Source organism: Schistocerca serialis, chromosome 8 (genome assembly GCF_023864345.2).
Source record: "Schistocerca serialis cubense isolate TAMUIC-IGC-003099 chromosome 8, iqSchSeri2.2, whole genome shotgun sequence".
Lineage (NCBI taxonomy): Eukaryota > Metazoa > Arthropoda > Insecta > Orthoptera > Acrididae > Schistocerca > Schistocerca serialis.
This window is the reverse complement of record NC_064645.1, coordinates 479,757,194-479,776,887: the sequence shown is the minus strand read 5'-3', so window position 1 is coordinate 479,776,887 and position 19,694 is coordinate 479,757,194. Positions and strand designations below refer to the sequence as shown.

At 45.2% G+C, this 19,694-nt stretch overlaps 1 protein-coding gene across 1 annotated transcript in view; it reads right to left on the bottom strand.

Moving 5' to 3' along the window:
- The window catches only part of LOC126417082 (translation initiation factor IF-2-like), a 56,739-nt gene extending 37,334 nt beyond the window's left edge, over window positions 1–19,405 (bottom strand). The window contains exon 1 of the mRNA XM_050084975.1: window positions 19,393–19,405. Within this exon, the coding sequence (XP_049940932.1) occupies window positions 19,393–19,405 (13 nt within the window). The remainder of the gene's footprint in view (window positions 1–19,392) is intronic.
- Between the last annotated feature and the right edge of the window lie 289 nt (window positions 19,406–19,694).

Here is a 19,694-nt window from a genome sequence, read left to right as displayed (position 1 = left end):
AAGATTGAATGGTTCACGAGTAAGATGCTCTCAGTTTACTCGAGCAGGCTAAGCAGCTGAGTACTGAATATCATCAAGCTCAGCGCCTATTCAAGCATTTTGCCAATTTGATGGTGATACTTCCTACACAAAAAAACTGTTCAGTTAACAGTGTTATCTGGTAATCGGGTTAAGTGGCTTTAAGCGTCACTCTGTCGTTTATGTCGCAGGGTTTCGCAGTGTTGAAGCGGAAGCAGGTCTGAGGAAGATTACTTGTGTAGATGTTAAAGAATTTTGTGTTGTAGTGGATACATTTACCGTGGATGCCTATTCTGTAGGATTCTGTTTGATGTTGAAGGAACGGCAGTTGTAGAAATGGAGATATTGTTGCTTAGTGGTTGGGCTGACGCGGACTGCGTTCAAGATGCGACCTTCTAAATGATGGAGGTCAACATCAAAGGAGGTGAAACTGTATTTCGAAAACGACCAGCTAAGATTGGCGCCGTGGTCTAGGGGTAACGTCTTTGATTCATAATCAAAAACGTCTTCGGTCCCGGTTCGATCCCCGCCACTGCCTAAATTTTGATAGATAATCAGCATTGGCGGCCGAAGACTTCCGGCATAAGAAGTCAGCCTCATTCTGCCAACGGCCTTGTCAAAGAGGACGGAGGAGCGGATAGAGGTTCAGGGCACTCTCTTGTCCTAGTGGTGGGAAATTGCCCCTAAAGGCGGAAGAATCAGCAATGATCAACGACATGAGGATGCAGAAGGCAATGGAAACCACTGCATTAAAGACACGTAACGTGTATCCACAGGTCATGTGGCCTGTAATTGAAGAAGCGTCATGATGATCTCTCCATTGGCAAAAGATTCCAGAATAGTCAGTCCCCCATTCGGATCTGCGGGAGGGGACTGCCAAGGGGGAGGTTACCATGAGAAAAAGATTGAATAATCAACGAAAGGATAGCGTTCTACGAGTCGGGGCGTGGAATGTCAGAAGCTTGAACGTGGTAGGGAAACTAGAAAAACTGAAAAGGGAAATGCAAAGACTCAATCTAGATATAGTAGGCGTCAGTGAAGTGGAAGGAAGACAAGGATTTCTGGTCAGATCAGTATCGGGTAATATCAACAGCAGCAGAAAATGGTATAACAGGTGTAGGATTCGTTATGAATAGGAAGGTAGGGCAGAGGGTGTGTTACTGTGAACAGTTCAATGACCGGGTTTTTCTAATCAGAATCGACAGCATACCAACACCGACACGATAGTTCAGTTATACATGCCGACGTCGCAAGCTGAAGATGAACAGATAGAGAAAGTGTACGAAGATATTGAAAGGGTAATGCAGTATGTAAAGGGGGACGAAAATCTAATAGTCATGGGCGACTGGAATGCAGTTGTAGGGGAAGGAGTAGAAGAAAAGGTTACACGAGAATATGGGCTTGGGACAAGGAATGAAAGAGGAGAAAAACTAATTGAGTTCTGTAACAAGTTTCTGCTAGTAATAGCGAATATCCTGTTCAAGAATCACAAGAGGAGGAGGTATACACTCCTGGAAATTGAAATAAGAACACCGTGAATTCATTGTCCCAGGAAGGGGAAACTTTATTGACACATTCCTGGGGTCAGATACATCACATGATCACACTGACAGAACCACAGGCACATAGACACAGGCAACAGAGCATGCACAATGTCGGCACTAGTACAGTGTATATCCACCTTTCGCAGCAATGCAGGCTGCTATTCTCCCATGGAGACGATCGTAGAGATGCTGGATGTAGTCCTGTGGAACGGATTGCCATGCCATTTCCACCTGGCGCCTCAGTTGGACCAGCGTTCGTGCTGGACGTGCAGACCGCGTGAGACGACGCTTCATCCAGTCCCAAACATGCTCAATGGGGGGCAGATCTGGAGATCTTGCTGGCCAGGGTAGTTGACTTACACCTTCTAGAGCACGTTGGGTGGCACGGGATACATGCGGACGTGCATTGTCCTGTAGGAACAGCAAGTTCCCTTGCCGGTCTAGGAATGGTAGAACGATGGGTTCGATGACGGTTTGGATGTACCGTGCACTATTCAGTATCCCCTCGACGATCACCAGTGGTGTACGGCCAGTGTAGGAGATCGCTCCCCGCACCATGATGCCGGGTGTTGGCCCTGTGTGCCTCGGTCGCATGCAGTCCTGATTGTGGCGCTCACCTGCACGGCGCCAAACATGCATACGACCATCATTGGCACCAAGGCAGAAGCGACTCTCATCGCTGAAGACGACACGTCTCCATTCGTCCCTCCATTCACGCCTGTCGCGACACCACTGGAGGCGGGCTGCACGATGTTGGGGCGTGAGCGGAAGACGGCCTAACGGTGTGCGGGACAGTGTCCCTAATTTGCTGGGAAGTGGCGGTGCGGTCCCCTACGGCACTGCGTAGGATCCTACGGTCTTGGCGTGCACCCGTGCGTCGCTGCGGTCCGGTCCCAGGTCGACGGGCACGTGCACCTTCCGCCGACCACTGGCGACAACATCGATGTACTGTGGAGACCTCACGCCCCACGTGTTGAGCAATTCGGCGGTACGTCCACCCGGCCTCCCGCATGCCCACTATACGCCCTCGCTCAAAGTCCGTCAACTGCACATACGGTTCACGTCCACGCTGTCGCGGCATGCTACCAGTGTTAAAGACTGCGATGGAGCTCCGTATGCCACGGCAAACTGGCTGACACTGACGGCGGCGGTGCACAAACGCTGCGCAGCTAGCGCCATTCGACGGCCAACACCGCGGTTCCTGGTGTGTCCGCTGTGCCGTGCGTGTGATCATTGCTTGTACAGCCCTCTCGCAGTGTCCGGAGCAAGTATGGTGGGTCTGACACACCGGTGTCAATGTGTTCTTTTTTCCATTTCCAGGAGTGTATTTGGCAAAGGCCGGGAGATACGGGAAGATTTCAATAAGATTACATCATGATCAGACAGAGATTCCGAAATCAGATACTGGATTGTAAGGCGTACCCAGGAGCAGATATAGACTCAGATCACAATATAGTAGTGATGGAGAGTAGGCTGAAGTTCAAGACATTAGCCAGGAAGAATCAATACGCAAAGAAGTGGGATACGGAAGTACTAAGGAATGACGAGATACGTTTGAAGTTCTCTAACGCTATAGATACAGCAATAAGGAATAGCGCAGTAGGCAGTACAGTTGAAGAAGAATGGACATCTCTAAAAAGGGCCATCACGGAAGTTGGGAAGGAAAACATAGGTACAAAGAAGGTAGCTGCGAAGAAACCATGGGAAACAGAAGAAATACTTCAGTTGATTGATGAAAGGAGGAAGTAGAAACATGTTCCGGGAAAATCAGGAATACAGAAATACAAGTCGCTGAGGAATGAAATAAATAGGAAGTGCAGGGAAGCTTAGTCGAAATAGCTGCAGGAAAACTGTGAAGACATCGAAAAAGATATGATTGTCGGAAGGACAGACTCAGCATACAGGAAAGTCAAAACAACCTTTGGTGACATTAAAAGCAACAGTGGTAACATTAAGAGTGCAACTGGAATTCCACTGTTAAATGCAGAGGAGAGAGCAGACGGGTGGAAAGAATACATTGAAAGCCTCTATGAGGGTGAAGATTTGTCTGATGTGATAGAAGAAGTTGGCATAAAATTGGGCTATTTTGGTTTCAGTAACTGTCCCCGTTCTTTGTTTGTATGTCCGGATCTCGAAGGCCCAGTAGTAATCGAGGAAGGGTGAAGTTAACAAGCGCGGTAATGAATGAGGCTTCCAGGGAACTTTCAGCAGGGATTTATAAGAGATGGCGCTCACTAACTGAAACGCCGTCTGTGTGTTGGACATCAGTGCAGAGAGAAAGGTCTTATTGAATGAGAATGTGTTTGAAATACACCGGGAAGTGATTCGTGTCTTTTGTGTGGGAGGGGAAACTCTGGATGATGTAATGTAGTTTCTCGTCTCTCAGAAGTGAGATACATTCGGTTGCAGATTTAATACTACCACAGTGAAATGGTCAGTGTCGTCACCTCCATGTGTCATAGGCGGTAGGTAAAAAATATGAGTGCTTGGTTTAAGAGGTTCACCTGGAGTAACGTATGAGGCTTCAGTAACATACCTAGGGACAGACTGAGAAGCAATGCTAGACCTTGGAAAGTTTGAAGAGAATGGCTATGGGAGAGACGGGGAGATTTGGGCTATAATCGTTCCAGGTAGGATTTTGTGCTCCATTTGTTAGTTGTGGGTTGGTACTTGATGGTGAAGAGGTATTCCAAATTAAGGCTAAGAATGAGACAAATGGTATCTTTAACTAGAACAGTGTGTATTTTTGTGTGGGAAAGACGGTCAGGTTTCTTGATAGGATGGGTGACTTCGCAACAGAGACAGATACACGCTGAAGACCCAAAGAAAGTGGTACTCCTGCCTAATAGCGTGAAGAACCCCCCGAGCGTGCAACACGACGTGGCATGGAGTCGACTAATGTGTGAAATAGTGTTGGAGGCAATTGACACCATGAATCCTGAGGACTGTCCATAAATCCGTAAGAGTACGAGGGAGTGAAGATCTCTTCTGAACAGCACGTTGCAGGGCATCTCAAATATGTTCAATAATGTTCATATCTGGCGAGTCTGGTGACTAGCGGAAGTTTGTAAGATCAGAAGAGTGTTCCTGGAGCCACTCTTTAGAAATTCTGGACGTGTCTGGTATCGCCCTGTTCTGCTGGAATTGCCCAACTCCGTCGGAATGCACAATGGACATAAATGGTTGCAGGTTTACCAGACAAAATGCTTACGTTCGTGTCACCTGTCAGAGTCGTATGTAGACCTATCAGGGCTCCATATCACTCCAACTGCACACGCCCCACACCATTGCAGAGCCTCCACCTTGTTGAACAGTCCCCTTCCGATATGCAGTGTCCATGGATTCATGTGGTTGTCTCAAACCCGTACACATCCATCCGCTCGATAGAATTTGAAACGAGACTCGTCCTGCCAGGCAACAGGTTTCCAGTCATCAACAGTCCAATGTCTGTGTTGACGGGTCCAGGCGAGGCGTTCAGCTTTGTGTCGTGCAGTCATCAAGGGAACACGAGTGGGCCTTCGGCTCGGAAAGCCCATATCGATGATGCTTCGTTGATTGGTTCGCACGTTGACACTTGGTGATGGGGTTGCATTGAAATCTGCAGCAATTTCTCTTCATTCGTTTTTAGAGCCGTTCTTGCAGAATTTTTTTCCAGCCACAGCGATGTCGGCGATTAGATATTCTACCGGATTCCTGATATTTACGGTACACTCGTGAAATGGTCGTACGCGAAAATCCCCACTTCATCGTTACCACGGAGATGTTGCGTCCCATCGCTCGTGCGCCGAGTATGACGCCACGTTCAGACTCATTTAAATCTTGATGACCTGCCATTGTAGCAGCAGTAACCGATGCACCAACTGCGCCAGTTGCTTGTTGTCTTGTATAGGCGTTGCCGACCACGGGGCATTGTTCTGCGTGTTTACATTACTCTGTATTTGAATGCGCATGTGTATACCAGTTTCTTTGGCTCTTCAATGTAGGACAGGCATCGGAGCCAATGTCTTGCTGCATCAGTAATCTCCCAATCATCCACGTACAGCTTCCTGTGGAATGAATCCTTCATTTTGCCAAACAGGTGAAGTTGGAGGGTGCGAGATCCAGGCTGAAGGGAGGATGAGGCAGAATAATCTAGTGAAGTTTACTGAGCTCCTCTCGGGTGCGCAGACTTATCCGAGGCCTTTAGTTTTCATGCAGAAGGAGAAGTTCGTTTTCAGTGGCTACATCTGCATCTACATCTAAAAGGATACTCTGAAAATCACATTGAAGTGCCTGGCAGGGGGTTCATCGAACCACCTTCACAATAATTCTTTATTATTCCAGTCTCGTACAGTTAACGGAAGAAACAAACACCTATATCTTTCCGTGCGAGCTCTGATTTCGCTTATTTCATTGTGATGATCGTTTCTTCCTATATAGGTCGGCGTTTACAAAATATTATTGCATTCGGTGGAGAAAGTTGGGGACTGAAATTTCATGAGAGTATTTCTCCGCAATGAAAAACGCCTTTGTTCTAATGATGTCCGCCCGAAACCCTGTATCATGTCGGTGACACTCTTTATTTTACTTTTATTTACTCGTCAAGTTCCGTAGGACCAAATTGAGGAGCAAATCTCCAAGGTCATGGAACGTGTTAGTACATGAAATTACAACATAAACGCAATAACAGATTAAAAAAATGTTCATTAACCTTCTGAAAAGTCAGTCCTTAAGTTTAAGTAACCGCTATCAGCAATACAATAAAAATCAGGTTAATTTTTCAACGAACTCCTCGACGGAATAGAAGGAGTGCCCCATGAGGAAACTCTTCAGTTTCGATAGGTGCTTATTCTTGGGAATAAACTAATATTGGTAACAACTGTCATAGTTGAGTGGAGAGGAGCCTCTTGTAGCTGTAGATGTAGGGAGCATGCAGCAGTCCTCTCCCCTACTTCTACACAAAACGTACTGCTCTTCTTTGAACTTTCTCGATGTACTCTATTAATCTTATCTGGTAAGGATCCCAAACAGCGCAGCAGTATTCCAAAAGAGGTCGGACAACCGTAGTGTAGACATTCTCATTAGTAGATACGATACATTTTCTAAGTGTTCTGCCAATAAAAGCAGTCTTCGGCTTGCCTTGCCCACAACATTTTCTATGTGTTCTTTTGAATTGTCGTCGTTCGTAATTGTAATTCTTAGGTATGTAGCTGAATTTACGACCGTTAAATTTGACTGATTTAGCGTGTAACCCAAGTTTAATGGATTACTTTCAGCACTCATATGGATGACCTCACAATTTTAATTATTTAGGGTCATTTGCCAATTTTTGCACCATTAGATATCTTTTCCAAATCGTTTTGCAATTTGTTTAATCTTCTGATGACTTTACTAGACGATAAACGACAATATCACCTGCAAACAACCTAAGACAGCTGCTCAGGATGTCTCCTAAATCGTTTATATAGATAAGGAACAGTAAAGGCCCTATAACACTACTTTGGGGAACGCCAGAAATCACTTCTAATATTCTCGATGACTTTCCGTCAATTACTACGAACTGTGACCTCTCCGGCAGGAAATCAGGAGTCGAGTCACATGACTGAGAGGATATTCCATCACTACAAGCAGCTGATGTGGTACAGTGTCAAAAGCCTTCTGGAAGTCTAGAAGTACGGAATTAATTTGATACACCTCGTCAGTAACACTCAATACTTCGTGTTTCACAAGAACGCTGAAGTCATTTCTCCAGTTTCCTGAGGGCAGCGCAGCTGCATGCGGCCGTCGGTATGCGTGTGATAGGACGGGTTTGCACAACCTTGTTGGGAAGATGACAGCCGCCTCATCCAATGATTCACCGCGATTTCGTTCACTGCCAGGTCCCCGTTGACGTTTTGTAAACTCCTGTGAATATCTGTAATGGTGTGCAATAAATTCAGTGACACCTCTCTGGCCGCGCGGAGTGGCCGCGTGGTTTGAGGCGCCATGTCACGGATTGCGCTGCCCCTCCCGCCGGAGTTTCGAGTCCTCCCTCGGGCATCGGTGTGTGTGGTGTTCTTAGCATAAGTCAGTTTAAGTTAGTTTAAGTGGTGTGTAAGTCTAGGGACCAGTGACCTCAGCAGTTTAGGAACTCACACACATTTGAACATTTTGAACATATGACACCTCTCTGTTTGAAACGCACGTCCGTCACAGACGCCATTTTGACGGTTACGCACAATGCCGCCACCTATCGAAATTCATGAAACTATAGGAGGTGAGGCACGAATATTCCATGATGTTCCACAGCAAATTCTGTATTTTTTCAACTGACATTGGCCGAGAAAAAAACTGTTACATTATTTATTGAACGCCTCTTGTACAACACACCGTAAACACCACTTGTACGACTGCCATTCCTGAAAGAGCAGAACGAATGTGAGGATCCTTAAATGCCTTCGAGAGGTAGACCGATGAGATAACAGTCGACGAGAGAAGCAGGGGCGGTTGCGGTGATTTTTCACCATGTGGCTGAAGATGTCGTCTCACGGCCAAAGCGCGATGTAGCCATTCACCCTGAATGAATACGGTGACACTTGTGCGCGAGTGACACAGCTGCCTTCTGCTTAAGATAACGAACAGGCGAACGGTAATGCGACTCAAGGCACCAAGTGCCAAGAGCAGAGTGAGTTCGCATCGGAGTTGTCTGGCTGCTGCAACTGTTGATCCAAAGAGAAGCTGGTAAAAAGTGTGGCTGGGGAGTTCGGCTGCGGGTTTTTTGACGTGAAGTGTCCTCTCTATAGTGTGGTTATGACCTCAAATAATAGGCCATGCGTCTAATTCCGCGACGTAACCGACCAATCTGTTGGAACGTCGAGAAGAGACAACATTCTGCAGCCCAGAAAAGTTTCACATTCTACCTTGGCTCAAAATGTCGAAACGTGGTCGTCCTTGTACCACTGCACATTCTTGGGGAAGAAGAAAGGACCCGTTTCAGTTCTTATCTGAGTTTAACGGTTGCCACCTGCTTGAAAAGGTAACTACAGCTAATCGCAATGGCCGCATCCGAAATCAGATGTGGAGTACTGCTCCTCAGTAGGTATGCAATCTGTCTTTTGCGGGCTTCTCTCTCTGAATCGTTAATGCTGGGTCAGCTTGCGTTTAAATTTTAGGGAACTTCGAAACAAAACTGATAAAACGATGATAAGATCATCAACAAGTTGGTCATTAAGAATGGGCCCTTTAAGAAATACGTTAGACATTATTATATTACAATGAAGAGCCAAAGAAATTGCTACAGCTGCCTTATATCGTGTAGAAACGCCGCGATCACGCAGAAGTGCCGCAATACGACGTGGCATGGAATCTTCTAATGTCTGAAGTGGTGCTGCAGGGAAACGACACCGTGAAACCTGCAGGTCTGTCCATAAATCCGTAAAAGTACGAGGGGGTGGAGATGTCTTCTGAAAAACACGTTGAAAGGCATCGCAGGTATGCCCAATAATGTTCATGTCTGGGAAGCGTGGTGGCCAGCGGAAGTGTATAAACTCAGAATCCAGCTGGAATTGCCCAAGTATGTCGGAATTCACAATAGACATGAATGGAGGCATGTTATCAGAAAGGATGCATACGTACGTGTCACCTGTCAGAGTTGTTTCTAGATATATCACCGTTTCCGAATACGCCCATCCGCACGATACAATTTGGAACGAGACCCGTCCATCGAGGCAACATGTTTCCAATCATCAGCAGTCCAGTGCCGGTGTTAACGGGCCCACGCGACGCGTAAAGCATTGTGTCAACAGTCGCATTAGGTGCGCAAGTGGGACTTCGGCTCCAAAAGCCCATATCAATGATGTTTCTTTGAATGGTTCGCGCACTGACACCTGTTGATGCCCCAGCACTGAAATCTACAAAAATTTGCGGAAGGACCTTTTTCCGGTCGTAGCGATATCAGAGATGTTCTAACATTCTGCGTGGTGTCTGTTTGTTCTAAGTCGTGTCTCCCTACCGCTTTTGCGCAATGACGCTCTGAGCGTGTTTTTTAGGGAATTGACTAGTTTGAACCTGTGACCTGTTGCTGGTAAGAAGACGCCAGACCGCACATGACATGTAGAGTTCAGAAGCATTCAGTGAGACTAGCGATGATATAATCAAATACTCAATGATTTCAGCGTCAGCTCCACTGCACTCCCTGTAAAACAATCTTAATACTAACTATATTTAGTGGTAGGAGTTTAACGCTTTCCTATTTTTATTTAGCTGGTAAAATAACGTCAAAAAAGCAGTTAAGTTTACCACTGGAATTTTTATTCTACTCACAAAACATTGTTTATAAATTGCACTATTGGTAAAAGGAAATATTTTAATACAGGATGATGAAAACCAACTGTGTTCAACAAAAATGTGAACGAATATTCCATGAATGGGTTTCCAAGTTCTATAATGGATCTAAGGATGACCTATGCCATATTACATCTATAATCTAGGTTTAAATTAATTTTCATAAAAGAGAAAACTATCAAAAAAGGTCTACAAGTGACCCTCAATTATCTTTAATTACTTATTTAACTTGTTGTAAATTACAGTGGCTGATGTGGCTTATCAATAATTATATAACACGCGAGGTCCCGGGGCTAGCAGTGTATTTAACACTAAATTCTTCTAGAATCTACATATGTAAATGATGCTCTAAGCTCCCCCTATTCTAACTCCGACTTTTGCTATTGCACATGGATTAAAAAGAAACGCAAACTGACTGTAATCGACCCTGCAAGTGGAGTAGAAATGAGTTTGGCACCTGCAATAATTTAATTTGATAAATAAGTTAAATAAAGGAAAGTTTCATTAACACAGTGAGAAATGATAGGGTTGCTCTACCGATTAACAGAATGAAAGTTCTGTCCAAAATAGCAATATGATTTATTATGAATAAACTCAAAATAATAAACAAAAACACCTGAAACATATACAATACATCAAATTGGCTCAAATTGGATACTCAAATAAATGCTGTGAAGGTGAAGTTGTCCCTAAACTAGATTGTGACATTTATGACGAAGTGGTATGTGGAGCCAATTCCTTGCAACTCAAATCTTAAGAGAGACACACACAGCCAACCCAACATTAATTGCTGCTACATTAGTGAGAACTCAGGCAATGAACACCCAAGACAGAACAAAGTTAGAAATGACAAACAGGCGCGCTCTGCTGAGCTCTGATTATCGGCTAGCAAAATTGCCTGCTTTGCCGGTGCTGCGGACGTACATTACCAAGCTGTCTACTTAACTGCACGGACACGATCTGGCGTACCGGAGGCGATGGCTGGTTGCTTCGATATCCCGTCGTGGTGATGATAATGTCGCGAGTATAGCCCGAAACAAATTATCCTGGTTTGGTTGTTCCAGACTAAAGACTTCCTAGCAATACAAATGCGCCTCTGAGGGAGACGAAGAAGGCTCACCACACAATCACTGACGGTACAGTGATTGATTTTAACAAGCGAAGTCACACAGTAACTCTGATACAGTCAACTTTAGCAGAAACTGCTCAAGACAGACAACATAGGCCCTTTTGTACGCAGAACGCTCAATTGCCAACTGTACTCGGAAAGTTACATTGAAGTCGAAACTTCAGCAACTTCGCCAAACAGTTACAATTAAATAAAAGTATATTAGACAGCCAACGGAAGGCAGGCTGTCCAGAGCAGTGAGAGCTCAGTCTTGTAATCTACTCTGACCGAAAGGCGAGAGCCGACTACCACAAGAGTACCCGTACAAACCGAACACAGAACATTCCCGCCCCCACGACAGTGGTCGAGGTTAAACGTTCCAATCAGCAACTCGAAAACCTGCGGAAAATTCCACTCTATTGCCGAAGCACTACCACTCCACAAATGGAGATTCTTGGCGCCAATGTCTGCGCCGATTTTGCTACGTCACGGAGCTATGCCCTGAGCAAGCCACAGTTACGATTTTGTAGAAAACGCGGGAAATTGCCTGTCAAGACTGCATGGGAACACAAGTCATTCCCACACCTCGCTGGTAGCCCACCAGAAAGTGTTTTCGCTAAGTTTCTGCGAAGTAACGGAACCTCTAGCCCAGCCACTTCCTCAGGCCCTTGCGGGCGTGTCTCCGCCGCTATTATTACAATGTCTGCGTCTGGAAAGCATTCACTCGACTCCCTCACACCCTTCAGCTTAACCCTTCCAAGATCAGCAGAGCCCGCCTGTCACCGGGCCACCTGGGTGACAAGAGACGCTGCATGGGAAGTCCGCGTGTGAAGGAATAGCAACTTTTTACCACATGCAATTAGAGAGGAAAATCGAATTACTCAGAGTAAGATAGAAATATGAGAGGGGGCTTCTGCCACCTCTCATAGCCCCTATGCCATTTTAAATTGCATTTGGTGAGCGGTTGGCTCACTTAGGAACAAGGTAGTGAGTCAATCGCCCAAGAACAATCTTGCAAACTGACTCCACATGCCGCACTCTATAAAAAAAATTCACTGCAACTGAAAAATGCAGCTCATAGAGAGAGGATTATTTATGATGTAGCCAACTTCACCTTCTTAATATGGAACTCGAACACTCACATCACACATCTATACCCAGGGAGCCCCTTCGAAACACCGATTCACACAGACATTCACGCTATAAATATGGCCCGGGCACGTGAGCCAAATATGGAGCAGTTTATTCTTTACAATCAGTGTTGCAGTGCTCCACAATTAAATGCCCAAGATGTTACAACAATTTCAATCATTAAACTAACCTGAACTCAATCACACATGATAATATTTAAGTTAACAATCTCTTTGTGAGCTTTCAGAATCTAATTACAACCTCCGATTTATTCTGTGACCCTGGAGCAAGAATAACCTTTACAAAATGTTCCCTGAACTGATGGTCCATTCACAATGACAGTGGTGGTATCTGCTTCAGTTTATGGGGACTTCAGGCACACTGTTTGCATACACACAACAAAAAAGTACAGAATACAAAAAAAACATCGTGTAGAGAACAATACAGTAATTTGTAATTTGTGCGCCCTACTCTATCACTTACATAAGAATTACAGTGCAAATTCACAAACACATACAAGGTATAACATACATTACAAAAACAACACTACAGAAAGAAATTTAAGAAATAAAACAAGGTTCATGGGGTGTCAAGTTGTGCTTGCACATTGCACAATGTGCTGAGAATGAGGCACTAAATCACATTGTTAGAAATATTCGAAGCACTTCACAAATTCGTTAGTTTCTCCGAGGGGGTTGGTATGTTGAGTCATATGCATTGATGCACGTGGTTCCATGTTTTGAGCATCGGAGGGGGGCTTTTGGGATGGGGACCACAGTACTGACATTACATAGGGCTAAACGTCGGGTGTTGTTGCTACGTTGTTGCAACAGCAATAGGGTGTGCTGGAGCATCTGCAGTACTCTGTTGAGATTGCAGCAAGACCCACGTGTATGATCACGGCAGTACGGTAGGAAGACATAGTGATAGGCTCTCCTCACGTCGATTAATTGTCTCTGAGGTCTACTAGTTGGGATACATCACTAGTCCAGGTCTCTTCTCTCTCTGGACGGTACTTTACGTTTCCCAGTATTGCAGTTCGACGAGGGGTGATGCCACGTGGAGTGACTCACAAGTGTGTGAGGTCATCCAGACATGATCGAACTAGGAGCGACGATTACTACAACTGCTCTCTAGGTGAGAGGAGGAGTGAGAAATGAGACAATTCATTTGTTAGAGTTTGCGGCACGATACTGCTTTGTGTATGCAGATCGGCCAATGCTAGTGAGTTGTAAAAACTCAAATAGGTGATTATATAGCGTCCCTTTCTGTCCTGAGACACATGAGGCGCAGGTTCTGTGATCTTCGTGTACTCACGACAACGTGGTCTGCCGCAGGGAATCCCTCCAAACGGCTGCCGCGTCTGGAGAGCTAGCTGGCTGTTGCGTGCTGGTCGCATGTCAGTGTCAACGGCCAGCCACACTTTCGCTTCTGGCCCGGCGCGGGCTGTCTGCCGCCTAATCCCTCAGGAATACAGCCCGGTGATTGTCAGCTTGTAGGACCGGACGCTGCCGCACCCTTCTCGTCAGGTGGCACGCTGACGCTCCCCTTCTTGCAGATAGCCGATGACCTCTTGTTTTTTGCTCCGGCCGGCCTCTGCATTGCCACGATTCTCTTCATCTGCACAGTTCTGACAAAAATCTTACGCCTAACTTTTTCCCATGACCTTCTATGTTATAATAAATTTACATAACGATACATTGATGGTCTGTCATTTCAGACACTCTTATTTTAATTTTATAGTTATCAATCTATGGCTATCATTATAACAAAATCTTGGTATAACTAATCTAGACATGGAAATAATCTATCTTGATATTTGTGTAGAGACCGATCTCACTACTGTAAATGGTGTGTGACGCTATATTGGATGAACAACTAAATGTGCGGGCCTGCACTAATATTACTATTAATTACATAGATCGACAGTAGACATGCTCAAGAATTAACTACCATTTGCCAACGATCTACATTCTATGTCTTTTGAATAAATTATGTTATTATGCCGGTCGAAGTTTTACTGTGCTATAAAGAACGTGCAACTATTCTACTTTCGCTCGCCCGTCGTCCGTCCATCTCGGGTCTGTGGTTTGGTGACCTGAAAAATAGCATCCGAAAAGGCCTCGCGCCAAACACTTGTGGTAGAAAACCCCCACAATATTAAGGATCTAGTTATTGTTAAATCCTTAAGTTTAACTTATCCTAGTATATGGTACTCTCTCTCTCTCTCTCTCTCTTTTTACGTTATACAACACTCTTACATAATTCCTGTTACGCTGAGATGTCTCGCTGCTCGCTGCTATTGACGACAGTGACGTACGCGCCGTGCGACATGGCCTCCGAGTTCTCACTACGCCTCATTGAAACTCCAGAGACTGGGTTAGCCATGGCTATACAAGACAATAAATTTATAGTTGCAACTTCTTTTTCTATGTGATGCGGTTTTCGCGATCAGAACAGGACTGGTTCCTGTTGAGGATTCCGTCGCCCACCACACACCAGCTACACAGTATGTCACGAATCTCCAAGTATAATTCCTTGGTTATTCGTCTGTGACAGTCACAAGCAGCACGCTAAATCCCCAATTAGCACATTGGCATGGTAGGCTTTATGCCCGCATTTCTACCGTCTAGGCCCTAGGGCACCATTGGAGTCAAACGCTCACAGGTTCACACCGACTTGCAAGACAACAATGCTGGCGCATCACTGTAAAAACTATACTGCCCATATTCATCCTCGAAATCACGCAATATACCACAATCTTGCAGGGCACTGACGCGTGCCTGCAAGCATTGGTATGAACGTCTCACGAACTGGTTGTGGCCGCTATGGAGCGTATCACGACTTCTCAGAACGCTCCTAAGAGCACGTTCTTGTATGCGCCCGTTTGTGCGACATCTCGTCACGTATCATTATCCCTCAACATGTACACCAGACAGGAAAGGACAAAAACATTGCTCATGGAAAGGTAGTGTCTCCTACTCCATCGCCATTGGAAGTCGCGAACATAAACCAAAAAAAGGATAGCAGCAGTACATTCTTATGCGAGACAACGAAGTGTGTTAATACTTTAGCAATCTTAATCTATTAATGCAACGATTATTGTTCCCCGAAGAAAGGTTCATATATTTGCCTATTCTACTATGTACACCACTTGCACTACTACTATAGCAAGGTTCATGTATTTGCCCATTCTACTATGTACACCACTTACACTACTACTATTCCACGAACTACTTTACGTGAGAGATGTGGTGGAGTCCTATGGACTTCTTTCCTTTCAGCGTCTGCAATTCATAAGCATTGTGGTGAGCTGCTCTCCTTATACGGTACGGGCCGTTGTAAACAGAATAGAATTTTTGGCATTTCATTTTTTGTTTGTTAGAGAGTCGGAAAGACTTCACGAGCACCCTTTGTCCAATTTGGAAGTGTCGTAGACGAGCTCCCCTGTCGCCAAGTCTCTTCCTGACCTCTGCTGCAGCCCGTATCCTCTTGAGAGCCAAATCCACTATGGCTCGGTGCTGCGTTCGCGCCCTTGGTGGGAAGTTTACGACCTCGGTTATCAAGTCCTTAGGAATCCGGTTTTTCAGTACTGTAATGGGTGCGAATTTTGTTATCCCATGGGGTGTCTCATTGATCACCTCCTGGAAGTCTTTAAGGAAAACGTCCCATGTCGTGTGCTGTTTGTTACAGTACAACCGGGACAAGTTTCCGAATTCCTTAATAACCCGGTCTGCAGCATCCGAGCTCGGATGGTGTGAAGATATAAAAATGGGATCAATTTTACATCGACGCAACGTCTCCTTCCATGTTTTTGACTTAAACTGTGGCCCGTTATCAGAAATAATTCTATTCAGATGACCAATCTGTGGTAGGAAATCCCGGATTAAGGCTCGTGATACAGTTTGTCCTGTCGCCCTCTTCAGTGCCGTAAAGGTAACGTATTTGGACGTTAGTTCAACAAACACTAATACGTAAGTATATCCTCTTCTTGTTCTTGGCAGAGGCCCCATCAAATCTGTTGCCGCTAATTGTCTTAATTTGGTCGGTACGATTGGGTATAATGGTGCCTGCATGCTCACAGTGGTGTGCTTAGCCTTTTGGCAGTCTTTACACACCGACAGTACCCTCCGAATTCGACGCTCCATGTTTCGAAAGTAACACATGGTCCTTAGCTTGAGATTGCACTTGCATGGTCCGAAGTGTCCATAGCTGAGGTGAGTAGGCCATATAACCTTGTTTATTAGCTGTTCAGGGATGCATACCCCCCATTCAGTGTCATTGACATAATTTCGGTGGAAAATTATGCCTTTCCGCAAGAGGTTGAACTGCCTGACGGTGTCTATCCATTTCTGTTTCAATAACACTAGGGCAGGGTCCTTGTCTTGCTCCTTCTTGATGTCCTGCATACTACAGGTAATAAAATTTTCAAAGGCTACTTTCTGCATATAGAAAAGGCAGTAGTGATTTTCCTCCGGATCTTTTTCCATGTTGTGCTCAAATCCGATTGGTGACCGTGATAAGGCGTCTGCAGTAATGTTATGACTGCCAGGATTCTATCGAAAAATTGTACTGCCCACCTAATGAGCCGCCTGTGATTAAGCTTTGCAGTCATCAGGAACTCGAGTGCCTTGTGGTCTGTGTAGACCCTCGTCTTCCGACCAAACAGAAGGTATCTGAATTTTTCAAACGCCCATACAATAGCCAGTGCCTCTAACTCGGTTACTGAGTAATTCCTCTCACTCTTGGCTAGTAATCTGTTACCAAACGCAATTGTCTTCCACACCCTATTTCCTTCACGTACATAGTCTTGGAACACCATGACACCCAGACCTGAGTATGAACCGTCCGTTACTATGCAAAGCTCTTCTGCCAAATTAGGGTGTGAGAGGATGGGTGCTTGTAATAATGCGAATTTTAATGCTTTCCATTCGGATTCGGCCGCCTCATCCCATTCCCAAGGAATCTTCTTTCCTGTAAGTTGATGCAACCTAGGACTGCTCTGAGTTTTGACATGTATAAAACGGTTGTAAAAATTTATGATCCCTAAGAACCCCCTTAACTGCTTCTTTGTCGTAGGAATGGGAAACTTTTCAATCGCTTCGATCTTTTCGGGATTTGGCGCAATGCCCTCACCCGTGATGATATGTCCTAGAAATTTGACAGAGGACGTCACAAAATTCGATTTTTCGATATTGATTGTCACTCCGAATTCCTTGAATGTCGCAAGGAGTTCACCGAGGACCGCATTGTACTCTCCCCAAGATTTCTCCGCGATCAGCAAATCGTCCATATAGCTGGTGACATAACGTTTCAAATTATCGCTTAGTATGCCGTCCAGCCCCCGAATGAATGCGGCAGACGAAATGTTCAAACCAAATGGTAGACGACGAAACCGGTAACATCTTCCAAATGCTAAAAAGGCTGTGTACTCTCTGCAATTTGGGTGGAGCTCGATCTGCCAGAAACTCGATTTTAGATCAACTGATGAGAAGATTGATATTCCATGAAAGTTTTGTAAGAGTTCCTCTAATCGTTCCGGTCTGTCTGTTTCGGGTTCTATTACGGTATTAATTTGTCGCGAGTCCAAGACTAAACGAATACTACCATCTGCCTTCTCGACTACTCTTAACGGGTTATTATAGGCTGAAGCCGTAGGTTCTATTATTCCTTCACTCAGCATTCGCGTAATTTCAGCTGCTACTTTCTGTCGATATGCCAAGGGGATTGGGTAGGGTGGCACACGAAACTGGTTGTGCGGACGTACACGGAATTCATATTGGAAGTTCTTTATTGATCCTGTCTTGGGAATGAAAACCTCCGCATGTTCTACTAGTAATTTATGAAGTTCTTTGCGGTGGTCGCACCTTATATTCTTTATTGCTTCCACTTTTTCTCCTATTTTCTCCTTTATTTCTCACATTATTGCGACTTCATTCTCATCCGTGTCCTCTCCCCTACCCGCAACGCCGACCTGTTCTTCCTTTCTGTCTTTCAGACACGCATAGTTTATCCGTACACAGTTAGACGGTAGTTGAGCTGGGATCAGCTGGTCGTCGAACATAATGTGGACGGGATTCCCTTTCCTCAAAACCGCTTCACCTCGTCCTAGATCAACTATCGCTTCATGCTCATTTAGGAAGTCCGTTCCTATTATCATGTCGATCGCCAGATTTGGCACGATCCAGAAGTTAGACTCTATTTTGTGTCCTTGGCAGGAGAATTCCAGTCTTGTTTGTTGGGTGACCTCCGTACATTTACCCGCTAATGCCCCTTTTATTTTGGTTTTCTTAACCGACAGGACAGGCCAGTCCATATCCTGAGAGCACCTCTTGTATGCTGCCTCAGATATTGCTGTTATGTAGCTTCCACTATCTATTATCGCATTCATACTCTTTTCAGCTATTGCTACTGTGATAAGAGGCTGCCGATCCTGTCGAGGAGTTGTTTTATGTTCTTCGAGCAGAATTTCTGATAAATCTTCGTAATTTATCATCCGTAGTTGGCCAGGTCCGAGATTACGTGCGAAATTCCGGCGGCCTGTGTTCGCACTAGTCTGGCGTCAATCCCTTGTTAAGCTCCCCCTCCTCTGACGTGCATTAGGATTTGCGGGTATAGTTTCAATCTCCTGGCTCCATTGTTGTCCTTGGTTTCGCTGTCTCCAATTACGGTCGCTTTGCCGTTCGTTATTCCTCCTACCCAGATTCCTTGTCTAGATTGACCCTGTTCCCTGACGTTCTGGTTTCCGTGTCTCTGGTTTCCATAAACTTGAATAGCGCAACCTTGACTTCCGTAACCCTGGTTTCCTAACTGACCAGTGCGATTATGCGATCTGTAGTCGTCTTCCCTTCCTGGCCCGTGGTATTTGTTACTTTGCCCCTTCTTCCTGTCCTTTGCGTCTTGTTTATCAAAGACTACTTCGAGTTCGCGCAATAGACTCTTGAATGCTTCAATGTCAGATCCACACTTCCCGACATGTGTCTGTTGGTACCTAACTGGCAATTTGGAAAAGCAAAATTTAATGATTTCTCCGTTGCTATATGGACTATCTAAAAATTGATTCTTCTTGAGTAAATCATCAAGAAATTTGGTTGCGCTCCTATGCCCGGACACTTCCAGTTCAGGACAAAATATTATTTCCTCTTTAATCCTGTCTCGCGTTTCCTTTGACCAGTAGGTCCGCAGCAATGCACCAACAAATTCCTGATAAGTCCGACACGTCGCTGCCACACACCGCATCTTTTCCGCGGCTTGGCCTTCGATGTGTGCACACATGAATTCTAATTTTACCTGGGTTGGTCATGATGCCGGTAATGAATTTGTAAACTGCATCACCCAGCTCTTCGGATGCATCGACCCTCCATTTTCTTTGAACTTCTGGAATTTTAGTATCGACAGGAATTGGTTGTGATCAAAATCCTGTCTGATCCTCGCACTGGTGTTGTCACTCGTTTCCGATACTTGCACGTCTGCTGAGTGTCCTGTTCTATCTTGCTGATAACTGTGATGTGCTACCTCTGTATCACAGTGGAAGTGGCTCTCAGGATTCACTCTCCTAAGTGGGCTATAATTATTAGAGCTATTACTCGCTG